At 35.5% G+C, this 17,573-nt stretch overlaps 1 protein-coding gene across 1 annotated transcript in view; it reads right to left on the reverse strand.

Moving 5' to 3' along the window:
- TNKS (tankyrase) overlaps positions 1-17,573 on the reverse strand; it is a 207,978-nt gene that overhangs the window by 163,361 nt on the left and 27,044 nt on the right. Inside the window, exon 2 of the mRNA XM_059384394.1 lies at positions 16,105-16,329. Within this exon, the coding sequence (XP_059240377.1) occupies positions 16,105-16,329 (225 nt within the window). The remainder of the gene's footprint in view (positions 1-16,104; positions 16,330-17,573) is intronic.

A 17,573-nucleotide genomic window follows, 5' to 3' on the forward strand; every position in this document is an offset into this window, starting at 1 on the left:
TGCTGCAGTAACAAAGTGCTCCAGAATCTCATAGGCTTAGCAAAAGAAGTTCATTTCTTAGTCACACAAGTTGGGAAAGTGACAGCAGGAGAGTTTCCTTACTCCCAGGCCTAAGCTAGAGAGAGCTCTGTGTTAAAATGTGGTATCCTCAGAACCAAGGTAGGCAGAGGAAAACTATGCTCTGGTTCTTCAGCTTCTGCCCCAGCGGTGGCGTGTCCCGCTCCCGTTCACGTTCAGTGGAGGGACAAAGAGGGAAAGTAAATATAGTCAGTGGACAGAGGACTGCTGGCTTCTAGAGGCCAACAAGAACTGGAGGTTTAGCCTACATCAGACTAAAAAGACCAGTGTTGGATATTTAAACTGCTCATATTTTCTGTTGATATTGTGAAAATATGGAAATATGGAAAACTATGCAAATTCTACCCAAGCCACTAACATGAAGAAACAGCTGAAAGGACATCTATGTGTCCTCTGATCTCAAAAAAGCAGAGGGAAAGCATAAATGCTAAAAATGTTCAATTGTAAGGAATTGTTGAGCCTTCCTTTATCGAAAGATTTCAGGCAATAAGCTATTAAACATAACCCATTTCCCTAAATTCTAAAATACACCTCCAAATGGCAGGGGCAAAGAATGTTACCGCAAAAATAAGCATGCACATTTTAGATAATTATTTTCTAATTTAAACAAGGTCCATCTAGGGGCGCCTGGGTGGCTCGGTGGGTTGAAGCCTCTGCCTTCGGCTCAGGTCATGATCCCAGGGTCCTGGGATCGAGCCCCGCATCGGGCTCTCTGCTCAGCGGGGAGCCTGCTTCTCTCTCTCTCTCTGCCTGCTTGTGATCTCTGTCAAATAAATAAAATTTAAAAAAAAAATAAAAAATAAAAAATAAACAAGGTCCATCTAACTTTTAAATCTTAAAATTGACCTATATATTGTTTTCACTATGGAGTGGCTTATTGTTTCATTTTGATTTTTAAAAATGTATCCTAAACAAATTGTTATAATACAATTCAAGAAAAAAACCCTTAAACCCAACTGCTTTCCTATATTTCTGTAAGTAATTAAAATTATAATCATATTTCACCATAAACTGTTTTTAGCCTAAGAATAACTGTTTAACAGAAATCTTGCCTTTTTATTCGAATGCTGTTGAGACACGAAATACTATTTTATTTTAACTGACTAACTGGACTTCACCAAAATTAAAAACCTTTGCTTGTCCAAAAACACCATGAAGAAAATGAAAGGTGTAAGGCAAAGACTGGGAGAAAGCATTCACAGTACACACACTGTAAGACCTATATCCATAACACAAAAAAAATTCTTACAACTCAATAATAAGAATACCAAAAAAAAAAAAAAAAAAAGAAAGAAAGAAAGAAAAAAATCCGAGCTGAGTCCTCAAAAAAGAATATACACAAATGACCAATAAGTATATGAAAATATGCTCAACACATTCAGCCAACAGGGAAATTCAGCTTTTTATGAAGTTCTACAGACGCATACCATTCCACCTAGCAATCCCACTCATAGGCATCTACCCCAGAGAACTGAAACAGTATGTTCACACCAAGACCTATACACCTGCATCCACAACAGTTCTCTTTGTAATAGCCACAGACTGTACACCCCCCAAACGTCCACCAACTGTACTACATCCATGCTGGAACACCATACAACAACAAAAAGGAACCACTGATGAGCACAGTAACTGCCAAGCTTTTAGCTAAACAGACTCAAAAAGAAAAAGAAGACTCAAATAATCAGAATCACACATGAAAGAAGTACATTACTACCAAGTTTACAGAACAAAGAAGAATTGTAAAGAAATATTAGGAGACAAATGGGAAAACTAGATACCCACGTGCCAAAGAATGAAGTTGGACTCTTATCTCACATCACATACAAATATTAACTCCATTTGATCAGAGACCTAAAAAAAGAATTAAAACTATAAATCACAGAATAGTCCCTAGGTTTAGAAGAAAGCACAGGTTAAATCTTCATAACCTAAGATTTGGCAAAGAATATGAAACCAGAGCACAAACAACAAAAGAAAAAAAGTAGACTTTTTAATGTTCATCAAAATTAAAACCTTTTCCACTTTAAAGTACATTATCAAGAAAATGAAAAGATAGCACAGAACAGGGAAAATACTTGCAAATCATCTTTCTGGTATGGAACTGGTATCTAGATACATAAAAAACTCTCATAATTCAATAATAAAGACAATCCAATTAAAAATAAATAAAGGACATAAACAAAGGACTTTTCTCCAAAACCATATAAATGGCCAAAGGGCAAATGAACTCAACATTATGTGCTCAACACTATGCAAAATAAGACCACAACAGGGGCCTCAGTTGGTTAAGTGGCTGCCTTTGGCTCAGGTCATGATCCAGGAGTACCAGGATCAAGTCCCACATCGGGCTCCCAGCTCAGCAGGCAATCTGCTTCTCCCTCTGATCCTCTCCCCTCTCATGATCTCTCTCTCTCTCTCTCAAATAGATAATATCTTAAAGAAAAAAAAAAAAGACCACAAAGAAGTTCTGGCACAGAGCACGCATGTTACAGAGTAGGCAAAGAAGTGTGTAACACTTGAAATAGTGCAAAATAAGGTAGACAAGGTTCCTGTGTTTCTATCAGGTAGAGAGTAGGGAAGAGTACACATAGATGACGAACAAATATATAATTTCAGGTAATAGGTACTATTACGTAAAATGAAACATGGTTGGTAAAATGAGACATGGTTAGAGAACCAGACAAGCAGGGAAGGGCAAGAAATCATGATAGTGTCATCAAAAAAAATACAAGGAATTAACATTGTGTGTGAAAATCTGGGGAAAAAGTGTTCCAGGCAAAAGGAACGAGTATACATACGCTGATAAAGAAGCAATTTGGCGTATTTCAGAGACAGTGGGAGTCTGACCTAGATCAAGTAGGGCCCTGATAAGGAACTAAGATGTCATTTAAGTGTAATGAGAATTCTTTGCGGAGCATTTTAATCAGACCAATGATGTGATCTGATCAGGGCATATAACCTGTGCAGCTGCACAGGGCTCCATGCTTCGTTTAATTCTTTGCTGTCACCATCTTAAAATTCTTAATAATTGTAACCTTTAACATGTATTTGATAAACAAAGTCCAATGGGACAATGGAACATGTTGCGAGAGAAGAGATGCACTGGGCAGCAGCAAACACACACACACTAAAATCAGAAGTTCAAGAAAAAAGTTTAGAGTCAGTTGTTGAAAGATATAATAATATTAGGGTTTTTTCCCTCAGAAACAATGTTAAGGTATCCTTTAAAGGCATAATAAGATGGCTCAAAGAATGGTAATCATTATTCAATATTTGAAGGGATCTAAATTCAAAACCCAACCACGTTTACTTCCTCCTCTCCCTGACTTACCACGCCCTCTGCACCTCCCCACTCAGTACCTCTCTAGGAATGGCACCCAGTCGAAGTGGTGAGGCCCAAAGAGCCATGTCCAAACTAGGAAAATTCTCTGGTACCAAAGATGATTGATTAAGAGTCAACATTTGACTCAAGTTGGGGCGTTGGATTCTTTCTATCTCAAGTTTAAAAACCAGAGTAAACTTGAAGCCAGGACACATCAACATGAGTGGAGGATTCTAGAGTGAAGATTCATAGACCTGTGCTGCTCAAGTCCCCAGAGCTGGCCTGGTTCTCAATTCTAGGTTTTTCTGCATGGCTGAGTTTCTGACTCAACAATTTGATGTGCTCTGACAATTTTATATTGTTATAACTTACATATTATTATATATATAATATATATTATATATAACATATATAATTTATATTGTTATAACTTCATGTATTTTTCTGACCCTTTACAAGGGTCCTTTGAAACGTAAATGATACCAGACCTTTTAATCTAGCTGATCCTATTACCACCCAGGATCTAGAATTCCTATCCTGCTTCCAGTTTCCTACTTCTCCAATCAAATCTACTCAACACAAGTAGATTATGCCTCCTTTAATACAGGTGTGATGGCTTCCAAACATGCAAATCACTAGTTGCAGAACTTTTTTGTCATATGAACAGAATTCAAACAGAACAGGGAAGTAATACTGTGAGTTCAATCACTATTATTAATCAGAAAATTTTAGCTATAAGATTTAATATCAGATTAATGATAATTAAATAATAAAATTAAGTTATTTGGGATAAATCATAAAGCTTATGGAAACTCAACTGTTTGATTTCCAAAAATATAACATGGAGCTTTTTCTCATTTGAGATAAAAGGAATCTATTCAGGCATTGACATCAATTTTATTAGTTAAAATACCCCATCAGTTTATATGAACCTTTAAATCATTATTTTTTTGGACCAAGTATAGCACCATCTATTTTGATGCTATAAACATTTTAAAATCCTGTTTTATTTACCAGTGTATAAATCTAAATGCCTAGCAAGTACCTGGAACAAAATAGGCACAAATAATACTTAGTAAAGGAGTAAATGTTTGAAAACAATAAATAGGAACTGATACCCAACATGCTTGCTATATAAACCTTCACGGACAAAAAATATTCAGTATGCTATCACAATAAAAATATTCAGCAGTCAAAATCTAAGTGTTCTAATTTGAGTGTTTTCCTTAAAAAACTGAGACGACACTGGAAACCATAAGGGAAATAGATCATGTCATGGCTGTTCATACCTACTGTCACCACAGGATTCATATCCACATTAGTCAATCACTCATTCAATATTTACTACCAAATGCCTACTATGACGTACAAGGTTCTGTACATGCTCTACTTATTGCTGAAACTCTTGAGTCAATCCTGTAACCTCATATAGACTTTCTATGAAATTGGTTAATAAGTACTTGTTATTCAAGCGATTTATGGTAAGGTGTTCTGTTATTTGAAAGTGAGTGTTTCCAAGATAACAGAGAATCTAGAAAAGGGGCAAAAGACATGAAGAGACATCTTACACCAAAGGATATACAGACGTAAATAAGCATGCAAAAAGACATTCAATATCACTAGCCATTCTGGAAGTACAAATTAAAATCATCCTGAGATCTCCCTACACACCTACTAGAACATCTAAAACAAAACAAAGTGGCGATACAAAATGCTGGCAAAGGTGCAGAGAAATTAGATTTCTCACATACTGCAGTAGGAATGGAAAATGATCTAACGCTCTGGATAATAAGATGACAGTTTCTTTAGAAAACTAAACATACTCTTTCTGTCTTTTTTAAAGTTATGTAATGTTAGTCACCATACAATAAATACTTCATTAGTTTTTGGTGTAACGTTCCATGATTCATGGTTTGCATATAACACACAGTGCTCCTTGCAAGATGTGCCATCCTTAATACCCATCACTGGGCTAACTCATCCCCTCTTCCTCCCCTCTGCAATCCTCAGTTTGTTTCCCTCTTAACATGTGACACAGCAATCACACTCCAAAGCATGTATCTCAGAGAAATGAATACTCATATTCACAGAAGAGCTTGCACACAAATGTTCATAGAAGAGTTATCTATAATAGAAACTGGAAACAACCAAAATGTCTCTCAATTGGTGAATAGCTAAATCATGATATATCAACATGGTATATCAAATATGAGTCAGCAATTTAAAACAACAACAACTACAACAACAAAAAAAACTGAAAGGCATTGTGCAGAGTGGAAAAAAGAGCCAATGTCTAAAAAAAAATCACATACTATATGACTCTGGCATTCTCAAAATGACAAAATCATACAGACAGAAAACAGATTGGTGGTTGGTAGGGGTTAAGGATGGGTTTTGGGGAGTCAACCACATAAAAGTATACCATAAAGAATGAGAGGGATCTTTGTGATAATAGTTACATATTTTGATTGCAGTGGTTACATGAACTTCCAAATGTAATAAAATGGCACAGAACTATACGCCCAATGTACCCATCCTAGTTTCCTGTGTTTGGTATTACACTTTAAGTTCATAAGGTGTAACCAATGAGAAAAACTAAGTGAAGGATACATGGGATCCTCTTGTTCTACTCTTGTGACTTCCTCTGAATCTACAATTATTTCAAAATAAAAAGAGAAAGGTATATAATAGATGCTTCTTATTATGTAAAGAGTTTCAAAGAGTCAAATACAATAAAGCAATATGATTTTTAAGATCTGTGGTTTACTGCAACAATCTAGCAAAGACAACCCACTAGAGCTTTCTTGAGGCATCAATGTAAAAGTTTTATCAACCCATTATGCGTGGATTTATAGATTCAGTAGTATTAGAAAGAGATGAGAACATGCATTTTCTCTTTAATAAATACTTTATAATTTTGTGAATATTTTGTATTATTTAGTCTTGAAGTTCTACAGTATACAATGACGGATTCCTAGACCATCCTAGCCAGTGTCAGCTTATAAGAAGTTAAGAGCTAAAAGCCTCCTACTCAGATACCAAACACATTTATAGACATAAATGTGACTTAGACTTTAGCATAAGTCCCACACAGTCTTAGCAATCACCATTGACTAATGGTGACCAACTAACTCCACTGCAACCAATGGAGGGGGAAATAAGGTACAATGTACTGATTCAGGAGGCCGAAAGAAAGCCTCCTAAATCCAAAAATGTGTGAAACCAATCTGCATGTCTCCAACGCATCCAACATCAGCAAAGATAAGTTCCTCTGCAACTTTTAACGATAAAGAGGTATTAGTAGATGTTTTCAGGGGAGGCAAAATAGTCTTATATTATAATTTCAAGAAACTCTATTAGCATAACATCAGAAAATCATAATCATCAATAAAAATATCCCCCCCAAAAAAAGAAAATTAATTTTGAACTTAAAAATTTCTTGGGGCAATAAAGAATGCCTATGTTTGCCTGTGGGAGATTTACCAGGAAAATAAACTAATGTAGATACAGTCACTGCACTCACCACTGGAAAGTCCTAATTCAATTGTGTACATGCAGAAAAATGACCCCAAAGGAGTATTTATAACACAGCTTTATATTAGGAGTTTGGTTTTATCTTCTAATGTTTATCAAGGTATATGCCTATATTTTTAGTTATATGACAAATCTTAGTATTTTTATAGTAAGAAATGGGTTTTCTGATATAAAACCTCTTATTATAACTGATACCCAAGGACCAATAAATGAAATAAAATAATTCAAAAGGGAAGGTAAACTCAGAAGAGCCAGTGCCATGTGGCTGGCCATGACCAGCAATTTAGTGACTAAACATTTCCTTCCAGAGTTAACATTTAAGGGTTCCCCTACTAAATTACAAAATTTCCTTTTCTCAAGGAAAGCTAAAGCAAACTACAGCACACAAATCAAGCTATCAACAAACATTAACAGGACAAATCCCCATTCCCATACCAGCTAAGAATTTGCCCTGGCATTCAGCTCTCCATGACAATAATACCAATGACGACTGATTCTTGTCATCTTTTCCCCACCGCCATTAACCTATTCCCTCACATCCTCACATCTTCCTACTCAGACGTGAAATGAAACTATGAGAATTCAACATTACCTTTCCTTTGCTTTCTGGATCACCAAATAAACTATAAATATCAAACTGCTCATTAGAGTTTGAAGGGTCTGAAAGCACTTCATACAGTGAACCTTTACAATGCTTACTTGACTCATTTTAGAAACACATGGACCACAAGTGCAGAAAATGAAGATCTGCCCTCAGTAATAACAGTGATTTAGAGGTAGACAAGAATGAAATCTCCATGTTCTCATTAGTCTTCAATTCAATCTAAATATTCAATAGCACCACATACTGAAGACAATAAAATTTCCATTTTTAAATATGAGAAACAATTTGGCTGTCAAGTTATACACCGTTTTTCAAATTTTTATTATGTAGCACTCGATGACAATGATGACAAAGAAAATGTTCCATCTGAATATCTGTCTGTATAAGGACAAGGGCTCTTCATGCTGAATTTAATACAAAATCTCTCGTTTTAAAATGCTGTCAGTCACATTATTTAACCCAAATCTTGAAATACCTCCAAACAATAATTTAAGTACAAATATGAATCTACTACATATTTATTAATCTACCTTATAATTATTTTAAGAATTTATTTTAAGAATACATACAACCAACACTGTTACTTACCCTACGTGGCCAAAACTTTAAGTACTACCAAGAAAGCAGTTTAATTTTATCAAGAAACATTCTACTATTCTCTTTAGAAAATGCCAAATCTTAATAAACTTTGAAAAAGTACTTACTATTACTGTTATAATAAATTATCACAAGTCCAATGGTTTAAAACAGCAACACAAATTTGTTATTTTAGTTCTAAAGGTTCAAAGTTGAACACCTACGTGTCCCAGTAGGCTAAAATCAAGGTGTTAGCAGGGCTGCATTCCATACTGGAAACTCTCAAAGAGAATCCATTTCTCTGCTTTTTCAATCTTCTAAAGGCCCCTGCTTTCCTAGGCTCATGGCCCCATTCCCCATATTCAAAGCAAGTAATGGCTGGTTGAATCCTTCTTACAATGCACCACTGACTTCCTTCTCTTCTCCAATTTGAAGAAACTTTGTCGTACTTGGGGTCCACCAAGATAACCTGGGATAATCTCTCCGTCTCTAGGTTAGCTGACTGGCAACCATAATTCCATCTATATACCCTTAATTTCTGTTTGCACGTAAAATAAAATATTCCTAAGGTTCCAGGAATTGAGATGTGGACATTTTTGGGCTATTATTTTTGCCTAATACATATAGCATGTCCCTTCTTATAGCTACAAGTTTTAAAAGCACAACTATAACACACATGACCCTCCTCCATCCCCTAATACTTCTATAAAATAACAGCAAGGTAAAAAAAAAAATAAATAGAATAGTTCCATTATTTCCATTTGATAAACAAAGTAATTAAAGTACAGAGAGTAATCTGCCCCATAATCTGTCCCAAGTCAAAGTGCCTACTAATGAGAGATCCAAGAGTAGTCACCAGGTCCCCTGATTGCTATTTACTGTTTCTTGCAGCGGACCACAGTAGTCTTCGTGACTCTAAGAGCAAAATCTTTCCTATTGCTGGTAACTTCTTTTTTATCAGGCCACAATAACAAGTGATCAGCTGGGTGATTAATCACCTAATTTCACACACACACATAAACATACACACACGTACATATGTGCATATGTTTATATAAAAATTACATAAACTGTATAATGTAATAATGTCTGTTTTGTTTTTTTCTGAACTAGAATCTTATCCAGGATATGAAGTTTGTTTTTTTTTTTTTAAAGATTTTATTTATTTATTTGTCAGAGAGACGGGGGAGAGAGTGAGTGAGCACAGGCAGACACAGTGGCAGGGAGAGGCAGAGGGAGAAGCAGGCTCCCTGCCAAGCAAGGAGCCCATGTGGGACCCGATCCCAGGATGCTGGGATCATGACCTGAGCCGAAGGTAGCCGCTTAACCAAGTGAGCCACCCAGGCATCCCTGAACTTAAGTTTTATGCAGTTGAATACTCACCAACTAAGGCATGCCCTTTTCTATGACAAAGAAAAAGAACAGACAAGATACAATTATATAACGAAGACTCTCCAAATGGTAAATAATGGGGGGGAGGCAGAAATCCTATTACATATTAAATAAGTAATTGAAATTTTAAATTGGGATAAGAAAAAATTAAGAACTGTACCTAAGAATGTTTATTAATTGATTTCAATAGTTAACTTTAATTATGGTATTAAGTGATACTCTGTATAGCTGACCTAATCTCTCCTAATAAACCAATTTGCTTAAAAAATATATTAAAAATATAATATTAAAAAGTATCATCACAGCTCCATTTTCTCTTGCATTTTTAATAAATAAAAAAATGTCTGAATCAATATTATATAATACGGTAGGAATATTATTTTTGATCATGTTATTTTTTTACTAACATGAGAGCAGTTACTAATTACTGAGCATATACGGTGATATTACGCGAAGGTACTTTATTTGCATCCTCACATGTAATCCCCTTAACAACTATATGAAGTACAGTTCTTACTGTCACTTTAATACTAAAAGAGAATAAGGAACTTGCTCAAAGACCCACCACATCTTTTTGACTCCAAGCAGTATAATATAATGCCACTGAGCCTGAAAAATGTTTTAAACTGCTAATTGTTAGACTTTAAGTAGCAGTTTGAATCTGAGGTTTCCAAGTAAGATATATTTATATAGTAAGGATCCTCTTAGTCTTTGCATGTAAGACAAATGAAGTCAAGCATTATTTGAAAGTACCGAGAGAGAGAGAGAGAAAGCAAGTGACAGGAGCTTTGTTTCTTTAAAATAATGTCACTTGCTCTATTCAGCCTCTCATACCCCGAAAAAGCTGACGAACTCCTCTTTATCAAGAGAATTTCTGTTACTTTTCTTCCAGGAGTCTTTAGAAGGTATTCCACTGACTTCGAACCTTAAGTGTTGTAAATGGAAAGTCCTTTGCTTAATTCCGACCTCCACCTTTACAGGGGAACTTGAAGGATCTTTCAACTCTTTCTACCTGGAAAACATCAGTATATACACATTTGTCTTCCTCGGTGTGCCTCTTCTCATCAATCTAGCGTGGAATTCTGTGACTCTTCAATCTCAAGACTTGGGTGTTTCCAGCTTATCATTTGTTTACTACTGCTCTCTTCTATCAATTCCTTTTTTCTTTCTTCTTTCTTTTTCCTTCCTGAAACTCCTACCACATTAGGTATTCAAAATAATATTGACTTCCTGCGTCTATTTACCTTTATGACTTCATGATGCTAACATTTTGCTCTGTATAGGGGGTTATTTCTCATATGATCTTTAGGCTACTAATGTGGTTTTTCTTTAATTCATCTATTGAATTTTTTACCTTAGAAAAATATTAGATTGTTTTGGCCTCAGGAAGGCTTCTTCCACATTACACTTTAATTTCCCCAAGGGAATCTTTTTTAGTTTTATTTTTTTATTCAGGTATTTATCCGACCCCTACAGCAATTCTGGGTATATTCTGATTGTTCATTCTTCCCCTCTTTGAGAATTTTTCACTTGGTTTACTGGGCTTTCAGATCTAAATGCTGGATATTCCAATCAGTGAGAATCCCACAGGTCTTACAAAACCACACACCTCCATTATCACTGAAATTGTTTGCTATGAAGTCAGCACACTGCTCCATGCTGGTGAGGAATCCAGAAGTCTCCAAAGGGAACTAGCTCTGTCCCCTTCTCCCTTGAGAATCACAGAGTATAAGAAGAAGAAATGAGAGTGTGGTATAAATGTAAATAGTGTAGATAATAGAAATTATATAAAGATTTAAGAGATTTCTTGATTATCTTAGAGGCCCCATACTGGAACTTCCACCTAGCTATATCCTCAAGATCTCTGCAGCATTCATTGGAAATGACAGAAACCAATTCTGTCTACCTTAATGGAGTGGGGCCACTAGTAACACTGCAGGAAACAAAACTGCTACAGTGAATGATTCCTTAATATTTCTAAGGCTTTGTACTCAAAATTCAACAGTATAGAAGGGGTTATCTGATTGACCAAAACAAGGCCATCCCTTGGATAGATAGGCCATCCCAGGATAGATAGGAAGAAGAGAGGTGGGACTCCAGAAGCTTCTGTATTTCTCCATAGAATGATCACTCATTGTTTTAAATCTCCAAAATCAGAAAAGTAGCTGGTACTAGCTAGCCAAAATTTAAAAAAAAGAAAGAAAGAAAGAAAGAAAAAGACAAATGTCTATTAGGACTCCCAGATTTTATTTCAATTAACTTTGTGAAAGATATGTCTACGACTTGGCTTTTTAAATGGAATTTCAAAGCACTAACACTTGGATAGTCTCAAAAAAATCATGTGACATATATTTAGAAAAGAAGATGTCATTTATTTTAATTTTTGGTGACTTTATATCTGGGAGTAGGGAGAAACAGGGAGAAATGAATAAGTTCTAAAGGTAGAAAAATGTTAATTTCTAAAGTAAATTAGATTTGTTAAATATAAAAATTATATCATCAGCATTAATATAATTAACATGACCTCTGTCTTAAGTAGTTGGTTTAATTATACAAACATTTAAAACTTGATTTTTTAAAATAATCTCAGGCTGTATTTTGTTCTTTATTATGGTAGCTAAACAGCATCTAAGAAACACATGGGATAGACTTTTTGTTTCTTTTTTGTTTTTTGTTGTATTTTTTTTTTAAGATTTATTTATTTATTTGACAGACAGGGATCACAAGTAGGCAGAGAGGCAGGCAGAGAGAGAGGGAGAAGCAGGCTTCCCACTGAGCAGAGAGCCTGATGCGGGGCTTGATCCCAGGACCCTGAGATCATGACCTGAGCTGAAAGCAGAGGCTTAATCCACTGAGCCACCCAGGCTCAGTGCTTTTTGTTTTTTTAACTGGAAATCTGTACCTATTAATCCGCTTCATGCGTTTCGCCCATACCCCTCCCACCACCACGGCCTTCCCCTCTGGCAACCACTACTTTATTCCTGTATTTATGAGTCTGGTTTTTTTTCATTTATTTGCTTTGTTGGGACAGACTTTTATAAATTGGCCTTTTAAAAAAAAGTCAATAATGGGCAAAGAGAAGAAATCAGGAAATCTACATTACATTAAAGTCAGAATTCAGGCTGAGATCTTAGCAGTAATAATAGCAATTAATAACTGCTATTACACCTGTCAGAATGGCTAGACCTAAAAAGACAGAAAATAACAAGTGTTGGTGAGGATGTGGAAAATAAGAACCCTCAGGCTGTGTTGGTGGCAATGTAAATTGGTGCAGCTAATATGGAAATCAGTATGGGGGTTCCTCAAAAAATTAAAAATAAAGGGGCACCTGGATGACTCAGTTGGTAAATGTCCAGCTCTTGATTTTGGCTTAGGTCGTGGTCTTGGGGTATAAGATTGAGCCCCATGTTGGGCTCTGTGCTCAGTAGGGGGTCTCCTGCTCTCTCTCTCTCTCTCTCTCCCCCTCTTTTTCTCTCCCTCTGCCCCTCCCCCGCTCACACTTGCTCTCCCTCAAATAAATAAATTAAAAAAAAAAAAATAGAAATAGCACATGATTCTTTAGCTCTACCATTGGGTATTTACCCAAAGAAAATGAAAACTACTTCAAAAAGATATGTGCACCCTATATTTACTGCAGCATTATTTACAATAGCCAAGATATGAAAGATAAGAAAGATGAATGGATAAAGAAGATGTGGTATATATATATACACACACACACACACACACAATGGACTATCACTCAGCCATAAGTAAGGATGAAATCTGGCCATTTACAACAATACGGATGAACCTAGAGGGTATAATGCTAAGGGAAATAATCAGACAGAGAAAGATGAATACCATATGATTTCACTTATTTGTACAATCTAAAAACAAAGCAAACAAACAAAAAGCAGAAACAGAACCATAAATACAGAGAACAAACTGATGGCTGCCAAAGAGGAGGGCAGAGGGGGGATGGGAAAAATGGGTGAAGGGGAGTGGGAGATTCAGGCTTCCAGCTATGGAAGGGATAAGCCATGGGGATAAAAATGTACAGGGGATATAGTCAACAGTATTGTGATAAGTAGCACTGTATGGTGACAGATGGTCCCTACACTTGTAGTGAGCACAGCATAAAGTATAAAATTGTCTAATCACTATGTTGTACACCTGAAACTAATATAACATACGTCAACAAGATTTCAATTAAGAAAGATAGCAACCAATATTTATTATTTAACATTCACCATATCAAGTACTCTAAGAACTTTACATTTGTCATCAGCTAATCCTCCTGAGAATCCAAGCATTCCCGTTTCACATCTAACGAAACAGGGTAGTTAAGTGGGCCCTAGTTTCATATATAGCCGGTAACTAGTCAGGTCACCATATAGTCCCAAAACGTGTGCTTTGAAGCAACCATCCTGCTGCTTCCCTTAAGCCAGTGATAATGTGTCTTGGCTCTAACGTTATAAAATCAAAAGTATTCTCTATTCTACCTCACATATAGAGATACGGTTAATATGAAAAAAATCAGGTCAGCATTTCATCATCAAGGCAAAAACCTTTCAAAAATTAATTCTGCACACTAATCTCTCCAAACCATCACACTCAAGCTTTCGACCAGTTGTCCCAAAGTGGAAATTTGCCTATAGTAACACTTTAAAATCCCTTAACTATACTCAAATTCAGAAGGTATGATATATAAACTATGGGAGGTTTTGATATATTTGGTTTCCTAACAGGTTCCTGAAAGCTAATTAAATGTACAAAAGGGTCTATAACCAATCTTGTTTCCCATAATAACTATTTTAATAGCAGCTGTATCCTCAATTATATTTTGATTATAATTTGAAGGTGCCCTTTCCTTTCCCTCAACTTTTATAAGACACAGGAAGTTAAACAGAAGGAAAACATGATGTGCCAAAGTACACTACAGATATGGGGCTGGGGGCTATGGAGATCCATTCTCTAAAAATTCACGTCCTACATCTAGTCTTTCATTTCAACAGAACCTAGATAAAAGGAGCATTTTCGTTATGTACTGTTGGGAGGGGGATTAGGAGGAAGAGGAAAGAATATTCATTTCGGTAAGATATTAAAAGCACCGATAGAATGGAAAATTCAGAGGTGTAGAGGTAAGAAAATAGAACACTGAAGCCTAGAAATGATAATTGGAGAAGGTGAAAACTATATAAAATTGTGTGACTAATGACAAAAGAATCCAACATACTTCACAAGGTAAAGCAAGAAGGAATGAAGATAGGGAAGTTATCACTCTAGATTAGGTAAGAATACATATCAAGTTCAAATACTAATCATCACATGGTAACTTACCACAACTAAAGAGGTTTTGTGGTCAGAGAGGATACTTAAAAGTTCAAGCTTTTCACGGTAGTTTTAGGTAATAATGTAGCTCAGGATGTGGTCAGTGAAAGACTTAGGAGGAAATGGGAGAATAAAATGAAAATGGAAGATCTCAAAGATCAAAAAGGACCAGGGTATCCAAGGGCTCATGTCAAAAGATGTGGAAGTAACAAAAGACAATGACAGAGAATGTGATAAAGAAGTCATACATCAGGCATTGCAGTAATTTGAGGGAAAATAAAAAATATACTGGACACTGGAAAAATCTTAATAACTATACCACCATACATCTTTAAAAATGATTTATATATTTGAGTTTTATGATAAAGATAAACATGAAAAACTAAACTTGAAATGGATGTCCTCCCAGAAGACAACTATGCAAATCAATCTGCCACAGACTAAACAAATATCCACCATTCTGAAGTTCAAGAAATAAATACTGGTCTTCTGGAAGCTTGTTTTAGATTTAAAAATGAATGGTATACAGTAAAGCAAAATATTAGATACACACACACACACACACACACACACACAATTTAGATAAATACAAAAGAGAAAGAAATGTTGATTTCTAAATACAATTTCATATCATCTTGAAATTTAAAATGGTTGAAAAGTTCAGTTTTACTGAACTTTGCTTTTTTTCTAGGTTATGGCACATGTTGCTTTTTTTCTAGGTTATGGCACATGTTGAACATGTTATGCTTTGTACCACTGTATTTGAGCCACTCACTGAAAGCTTCCCAGTGCTAATAGCCAGTGTTCACTCATAGCAACATAAACAAAAAGATTTTGCCTTAGTGCTAGATGACTTTCCTTGAATCAACCTAAAGCATCCAAATATGTCATCTAATTCAGTAAGACCTTGTATTTTATAATGGCACTCATTTGATGCTAGGACGGAAAACTGCAGTCTTTTAAAGAGACTGTAAATTAACTAAATTTGTAATAGTAATCCATCAAAATTATGTTCCACATCAGTCAGCACCTGACTTGCATTTGGACAGTTAATGTTGTGAATCCTTTTCTTAACCAAGTTTATATTGCCATCTCCTTATTTCCCTTTTGATGGAAAAAAATTGCTTCTAAGAGTAAAAAGTAATAAAGCCTTCTTATTCTGAGAGAACACGATTTCTACCACAATAAAAAGAAAAAGGAAAGAAAAATGGTAAACCTTTATTTAAAATGTTATACCTGTCAGGTTGATCTAACAACTTAGATATCATCAAATAATACTTACCAATACATACGTCGATTTTCCCTTTGATAGCAGCTTCATGCAGAGGGGTATAGTTCCAGTTATCCCGGGCATTTGGATCAGCTCCTTGGCACAGTAACAGACTTACAACCTCAGCATGGCCGAAAGAACAGGCATTATGAAGTGGAATGAGACCTCCATCATCACGCGCATGGACGTTAGCACCCATCTGTAGTAAGTGTTCTACGACATCTTTCCTTCCAAACCCTAAAAAGAGGAAAAATATACATTGAAACAATTTTGTAAAGAGAACCATTAATATTTATTTAATAATATTACCAAATAGGAATGCTAGCAATACTGTCTTCTATAGTAAAAAGAGTTAAAAAAAAAAAAAGAAAGAAAGAAAGAAAGAAATGGCTACCATTCAAATGGATTCTTTCCTGTTAACAGAACTCAGAACTAAGAAAGCTCTTCCTTCGGAAGCTAAGCAGGGTCGGGCCTGGTTAGTACTTGGATGGAAGAAAGCTCTTCCTTGAGTCTTTGAACAAAAGACTTTTTAAATTTTTTCCAAAGGACATTTCTTCAACACCTTTTATGTGCCGGGCAACTCTGCTAGAAATACAAAATTGAGTAAGACTCCAATCCAAGGTATTCACTTTGCCCTCATGCTTCGCAAGAAAAAATTATACGCATAAAATCCATCTATTTTAAGAAATAAAGGTTAATTAAATACTGCTGACAGCCAAATCTAAAACAAATTACAACACTAAACATTATACCAGAAGAACTAGAGAAGAACATATGGATACCAGAAATATGTGGTAATAGTTTGGTTATGAGAACTCTGAAAAGGAAGAACTAAAGATAATGCCAAAATATCTACTCTTGGGACTGGTGGGCAAACTAAAAGTAAAACAAGGCAAGCTTGGATTTAGTTAGTCTGAGGAAACAATATGACAAACAAGTGCGAATACAGGCATTAAGAAAGAACCAGAAAACTGATAGGAAATAACAATTTTCAGATAGAAAAAGTGGGGGGGAAAAAACGGATCTGAATCAGTGGAAGGACCAGGCACACAATGAGAAAAGTAAAAATTACCAAGAAAGTACATTATGGAAGTCAAAGGACAACAACACTATGCGAAGTACAGCATGATAAGGATTTAGAGGGGTAAAAAAGCCACTGACAATTTTAAATTATAGTGCACTGATGAATTACAAGCCACACTGCAATGGATTAAGAAGAAAGAAGACTGTAAGCATTAGGGTTTTATCTTTAGAAGCTAATATCGTTCTTAATGATTCTTTCGTTCCTACCTGAAATTTTATTTGGTCTTACTAAGTATCACTACCTGCATGTTATTACTTACTGTGTAATGTAGTTAGAAAGTGGCATCAAAAATAAAACTGAAAATAAACCTAACCAAAGAGGCACAGAATCTATACTCAGAAAACTATAAAGTACTCATGAAAGAAATTGAGGAAGACACAAAGAAATGGAAAAATGT

Source organism: Mustela nigripes, chromosome 18, assembly GCF_022355385.1.
Source record: "Mustela nigripes isolate SB6536 chromosome 18, MUSNIG.SB6536, whole genome shotgun sequence".
Taxonomy (NCBI): domain Eukaryota; kingdom Metazoa; phylum Chordata; class Mammalia; order Carnivora; family Mustelidae; genus Mustela; species Mustela nigripes.